General features: G+C 41.0%; 1 protein-coding gene across 2 annotated transcripts in view; it reads left to right on the forward strand.

The window, feature by feature from the left end:
- Window positions 1–5,914, forward strand: part of Wdr7 (WD repeat domain 7) — a 277,717-nt gene extending 271,803 nt beyond the window's left edge. For both annotated transcript variants that reach the window (XM_051163424.1, XM_051163423.1), the window contains one exon: window positions 3,834–5,914. In XM_051163424.1, the coding sequence (XP_051019381.1) occupies window positions 3,834–4,037 (204 nt within the window). In that variant the 3' untranslated portion in view covers window positions 4,038–5,914. The remainder of the gene's footprint in view (window positions 1–3,833) is intronic.
- Window positions 5,915–6,450: the final 536 nt, after the last annotated feature.

Below are 6,450 nucleotides of genomic sequence, written 5' to 3' on the forward strand. Positions count from 1 at the left end.
TGAGACTCAGTAAGAGGTTTGTATGCAGCATTAGTTACTTTGGGGAAGGCATTAAACATTCTCTGTTTTGATGAATTATATCTATGTGTGTTTCTTTGTTCAGAAAATAATCTTCATATAACGAGTGTTGTGATGCATATTTCTGAAAGAAAGAGAGAAGCTAGTTTGGGTTTTAGTCAGTTAATACAGATAGCTGTTAAAAGGCATGGTCTGGCAGCCACACACCATATTCCTACAATTTGAATATTTTACTTCAGTGTATCTATCTGATACAAGAGCAAGGAGAGTTTGGTAATGAAAAACATCCTTAATTTTCTCATGCAAATAATACCAGTACCACCTAACAAATAAATACTGTATTTCAAAGATGTTAATAAATCACATAGTACTAGTTTCTTTTTATTCATATGGCCATTTTATTTACATGGCCCACGTATAGTCCATCATACAGTGGAGTGCTACTCAAACACTCAAAAACAGTGATGTCATTAGCATTCCGATTGTCTTAACATGCTGTTGAATGACAAGGCAGATTGTAAAACTACTTTTTACTATGAGCCTCTTTCTTAGATCTCAGTATGTGTGTGTTATGTGTGCATACAGTGTGCATATAAGTACAAAGCATTTGAATGTGCATGTGATATGTCTAACATGTGCATGCAGTGTACACATGAGCACAGGCTGCTTGCTTGAGAGTGAATATGATGTATGTCTGCACATTGTGCACATGAATCTATAGTGTGTGAGTATGCATGTTATGATTGTGTGTACAGTTTGCATATGTGTGTCATGTGTCTGAATGTGCATGTAATTTGTGTGCATGTATGATTTGTATGTGCATACATTTCACATGTGCATGCAGAGTATATGAGTGAGTGTCGGTCCAAAGGTTGTTTACCAAAATGATGACAGTGATCGTCACAAGTAAGATTTGAGGATTGTTTCTTTTATAATATTTATAATTTTTGTAATAAAGAAAAAGCTTAATAGTGATAAGTTTTTAAATTCCATGTAGCATTTCACTCAGTTTAAGTTTTGTTAAGTTTAGTATAGTCAATAGCCACACATCAACCTATAAAAAGGATAATGTTGACTAACAGAATGATTCATTGTTTCCATGAGAATTACCCCTCACCCTGGAAACTAAGACCAGTCCTCATTTGAAGGGCTGTAGGGAAAGGATGGTCAGTGGACAAATGAAATCTAATGAGTGTGTGGGCCATCATGTCCACGATGCTGACAGTGTGTGCTTTTGAGAGCTTGGCTCCTCTGTTGTAAGTGGAAAGTCTGTTTGATGGAGGCACTGAACAGAGAAGATGACTCAGCTTATGATGGGAGTCCAGACAGAGCAATGGCTTGTCCTTACAAGTTGCCCATCTATAGCTCTTCTACAAGATAGTCTCTTCCTTTAGCCCTCGGTCCATTTGTTGTAAGCTGCTACATTGCAAGGAATGAATAAAAATTGAGGCATACCCAAGCCTGTTGTCTGCCCTTTGCATCTTCAAATACCAGCTGATATCAAGCTTCATGAATATTTTCATAGCAAGTCCATAAGGAATGAAAATTTCTTTGTAGCTATCTATCAACTGAGAAATCAAAGCACTGTACACCTGTGGATGCCAGATAATTTTACCCAACAATTTCCAGTGTCAATTGGATGTGTTTTGTAAGAAGACTAATTATATGCTGTTGGGTTTTGTAGACGTGAGACTAGCAAATTGAATTCACTATTGTTATCTACATTTAAAACAGTAGGGAGCCCATGAAACAATAAGGCTTAGGTTTTTAATCTTTCATGGAGTATTTTAGAGAAAAGAAAAGAAACAAAGAAAGAGACCTTGGAGGATGACAGGTGAGGTACTGCTTGCCTGAACTGAACTTTAGCAGAAAGGGTTAACGATGACCGTACATTTGGTTTAAAATGTGACCTCGTACACTAGTGATTTTTTTCACCCCTTGTGTTGTGTTCGGCACTATTATTAATGCAGGAAAATCAGTAACATTAGTCATCTTAAAAGGGTTATTACTCAAGATGATTTAAATTGTGAAAATGTCAGTGGAGCCTGCACGCACCCTGCTAGAGATGCCATGATTTACGCCCTCTGACAGCATCCTGCTCCTGAGAAGGACTGGAAAAGGAATGGCTTACACTGTGCACTGATCCACATTCAGAGCATGGTATCGCAATAATGCATCTCAAAGGTTCTGAGATCTGCTAGGATTTCAACTGCAGGGGCAGCTGGGTCATGAGAGGCATGTTTTGCCCGCATATCTAGCATGTGGCCCATGCAGATGAGGATGCTTTATTCACCAGAGAAATAGGAAGTGAGCAAGTACAGAAGAAGAGGAAGATGAAATCCGAGGCTGCTTTCCAGGTTCCAGAATGCTCTCTCTGTGGTTTATGGGGGAAGAAATGATGCGTATTGAAGTCGTTTATGGGGGAAGAAATGATGCACATTGAAGTTGTCTAAGTAAAATTCAGCACTTCTCTTTGAAGCCTTCACACTCAGCGACTCCAACACCAGACCACTTCGTCAACAATTATCTCATATTCAACACCTTAATCTAATTACATAGTTATTCTTAATCCATAATGTTTATGTTGTTTTCATTTTGTGACTGGATTAAGAAAAATCACGTTTTTAAAATCAAACCCAGAAAAATTCTCAAAGAGGCAAAAAAAATGGCCAAGTGGTAAAAGGTATTGTCAAGAAAACATGACCAACATATTGTCCTGTGCAGGGTCTCAGAATGTGGCATGACAGCGCTTGTCATTTCTCTCTTTCTGGGGGCTGAGGAGATAGTGCAGAGGGTAAAAGGCTAAGGAACTGAGTTTGTATCCCCAGCAACCACATTTCAGTGCGGCAGCACACTGAAATCATAGCACTTGGTAGGCAGAGAAAGGGAGAAGAGGGATTCCCTGGGCACATGGGTTAGCTAGGTGAGCTAAATTTGTGAGGCCCAGGTTGAGGGAGAGACGTTGCCCCCGTATATAAGATGGAGAGAGTGATTGCAGATGACACCTAACATGAACCTCTGACCTCCACCCACATGCATGTACACACACATGAAGTGCACACACGCACACACACAGACACACACACACACACACACACACACATACACACACACACACACACACGTTTTTCCAGAGCTTTTGAAAAGGCAGGGGAGGCCAGGTGTGGTGGCACACACTTGTAATCCCAGCACGCTGGGAGGCAGAGGCAGGCAGACCTCTGTGAGTTCAAGGCCAGCCTGGTCTACAAAGTGAGTCCAAGGACGCCAAGGCTACATGGAGAAGCCCTGTCTGGAAAGAAACCAAAAAAGAGAAGGAAGGAAGGAAAGGAAGAAAGAAGGAAGGAAGGAAAGCAGGTGGGAGTAATGGTGATTAGTGATAGGAATAAAGCTTAGGGTGTGGCCCGTCAGCTCTCTATCTACAGCTTGGTGTGCTTCACTTTCTTCAACTAATTATAAACCAAATACTGTCCAATTGAGCTGTTTTATTAGCAACCTTTTATTATTATTATTATTATTATTATTATTATTATTATTATTATTATTATTATTATTATCAACCTTAGTTTAGCTTCGTTCCTCAAGAAGGACGGACTATCTACTGTCAGGTTCTACTCACAAAGGCAAAGCTCTCAAGGGTTCTGTGTTCACATCAATGGCATCATAACACTGTGGAATCTACTCTCAGGAGCCAAAGCTGAGTGTGAATTGTCATTCTGGAGGAGAGAGTCCACAGAAGAAATAAGCCACTGTCTGTGGAGGAGGAGGGGGAGGGTTCTTAGCAGGTGACTTGATGTGTGTGTCCCCTGTCCCCGCAGATGAACACTTCACTCCTGGGAAGCATTGGCATGCTGAACTCAGCACCTCAGCTCCGCTGCATTAAGACCTACCAGGTACCTCCAGTGCAGCCTGCGTCCCCCGGCTCCCACAATGCCCTGAGGTTGGCCCGGCTCATCTGGACTTCCAACCGGAACGTTATCCTCATGGCGCACGACGGGAAGGAGCACCGCTTCATGGTCTAACACCGCTGGCCGCTGCCCTGACTGCCTGTTAATTCTATATTGTCTAGGCCAATGTTGCTCTGTCCTTCCTCATACTGGACTGTTGCTTACTTCCTGCCCTCCTCAATGCCATCCAGGGCCATGGGCAGGTCTGTGTCACTTGTGCATGCTTCATGGGAGCAGCCTCCACGTGGGCAACCTATCGATTTAAAGGCACACACATACCACTCAACAGGATGTGACCATTTTGTCACTAGGTAGTTTTTCCCTGCCAGAGACAGGAGGGGAGAGCTAGTGGTTCCTGGAGATGCTCTTGTTGCTTGATGCAACAAAAGCCTGAAAATCAATAGGCTTTGTGATTACACTCCCAGCCCTGCTCATTGCCAGCCCTGGGAGCTCAGCTCTGACCTGGATGCTGGAGCCTTGTGGAGTCCTCATTATTGAAACGACTTCTCTTTGCATTTCCCAAACATACTGCTGTTTACCAAACCTATTCCATGTTTACATTGTTTCATTTTGTTTTTCCTCATAGCAATTGATAAACAGTTACTCAATTCCATTTCTGAGGATTTAGCCATTGCCTTCTCAGTAGCACCGATCCTGATTTGAGGTTAATGAGAAAGTATTAGATCACATGTGTATTTTTTTTTCCATCTAGAAAAGTTTTCCAGATGGCTAGCTTTCTAAAATGCTCATTTCTTCCTTAAATGTTAGTTTATTTCATAGTTTAAAATACAGACCATTGCCACTGACCATGTGATGACCATAACTAACCTTCTATGGGGACTTTCAATAAAGAACCAATATGGACGCATAATACATTTGAACAGTGCAGCGTCTCCCGTGTGTCACTGTAGGCTCTCCTGCTCAGGAAAGGCCCCCTCCTCTTCAGGAACGTCACAGTCGCAGTTCTCACGTGTACGGCAATGTCACTTACAGTGACCATTTCAACCTAGCCTTCCAAATACTGACTAGTGAAAGAACAACTAGCAAGGCATTTATTTTAAGTAAACATCCTAGACATCTAATAACGGTGTAGGTACACTGTTCAGAGTGTACAGGAAAATGTGAAGGCCGTCCGTCTATTTGAATGGACGCCACAGTGACAATGCTCACTGTGCTTGAACAAAAGCTTTAACTCCACTTTCTTCTTGTGTCTAGTTACGTTGGCCATTACGTAATGAAAGAAAAAAATCCATAATACAATGTTTTGTATGAGTTGTACCTAAGAAATTTGATCTGTATTAGTGGAGGTTGATTTGTTTGTTGGTTCATTGGGAAGTTACCCAAGATTGTTTATAATATATAAAAATAGAAAAGGAGTTATTGAATTCAGAGAAAATGTGTAATATTAACAGAGGAACTAAAGTAATAATGAGAGTATTTAGCCCAAACTCATAGCTTGTCAAAGTTTATGTAATATTTATAGAAGTAGGATCAAGGTCCATGAATAAACCCATAGTGTACAGTCTTTCAAAGAACATCTGAAGAAGCTAATGTTCTCAGGATGACGTTTGCTATCTTGTTATTTTTATTGGTGGCAGCTCTAAACTGTCTCTTGGTTTTTTATGTTGGGGTTCTTTCAAAAGTGAGTTTGTTTTACATGCATGTATATCTTATTTATAATGATTACATATGTAGCTTCCAAGAAGGAAACCAGGAACCATACAGTGTAGACTTTTGTGAACATGATGATATATTTGATGGAGATGGAGAACGTCCAGCAGGCTCCAAAATCTGCTGTCTGCCCAGCACAGGGTTACCGTATGAACTTCAGAGGGGGAGTTGAACCATTAGACATGTTTAAGCAAAATGTTCCATACATTTTGAAAGAGATTCGGGACTAGAGGGCAATAGCAGATAGTATCAATCACAGAGATGGGTACAAAGCAGTGAGGTCACAGTCCTTCCATGCCCAATGTGTGTAGTCAGGAGAGTGCGAGGATGGTAAAGTTCTGTGCCTGTGAAACTTCCTGCTAGAAGAATCGCTAGCTGATAAAGTGTCATTTGCATTGTCTTTGACATGGCGCTATCCTTGACTGTTTTGACAACCATGGTCCCCAGCTTCTTCTCAGCTTGGATTCCTCAGCACTGAGGTAAACTTTATATTGCCATCCCAGTGTACGCTTGTAGCGTTTTATTGATTTTGTTGACACAGCGTTCGGAACTGTCCTTGTAATTATAAAGACACATGTGACTTCACTGGTAATTTACAAGCAAAAGATGACATGATGTGACACGTGCATGAAAATGTTGTTATGTTTGAGCTGCCTATAGCGAATGAGTTAAAATGTCTGTCTCCTAAGAAATTTCTGGATGACTCCATTTAATAACTCTATTTGTGTTTAAAATTGCTGTGTACATCCTGGGTTAAATAAAACGGAAGTGTACTGAAGATTGTCTTATCCTGATTTTACTGTTTGCTGTGGTGCCT

This window comes from Acomys russatus, chromosome 20 (genome assembly GCF_903995435.1).
Source record: "Acomys russatus chromosome 20, mAcoRus1.1, whole genome shotgun sequence".
NCBI classification, from domain to species: Eukaryota; Metazoa; Chordata; class Mammalia; order Rodentia; family Muridae; genus Acomys; species Acomys russatus.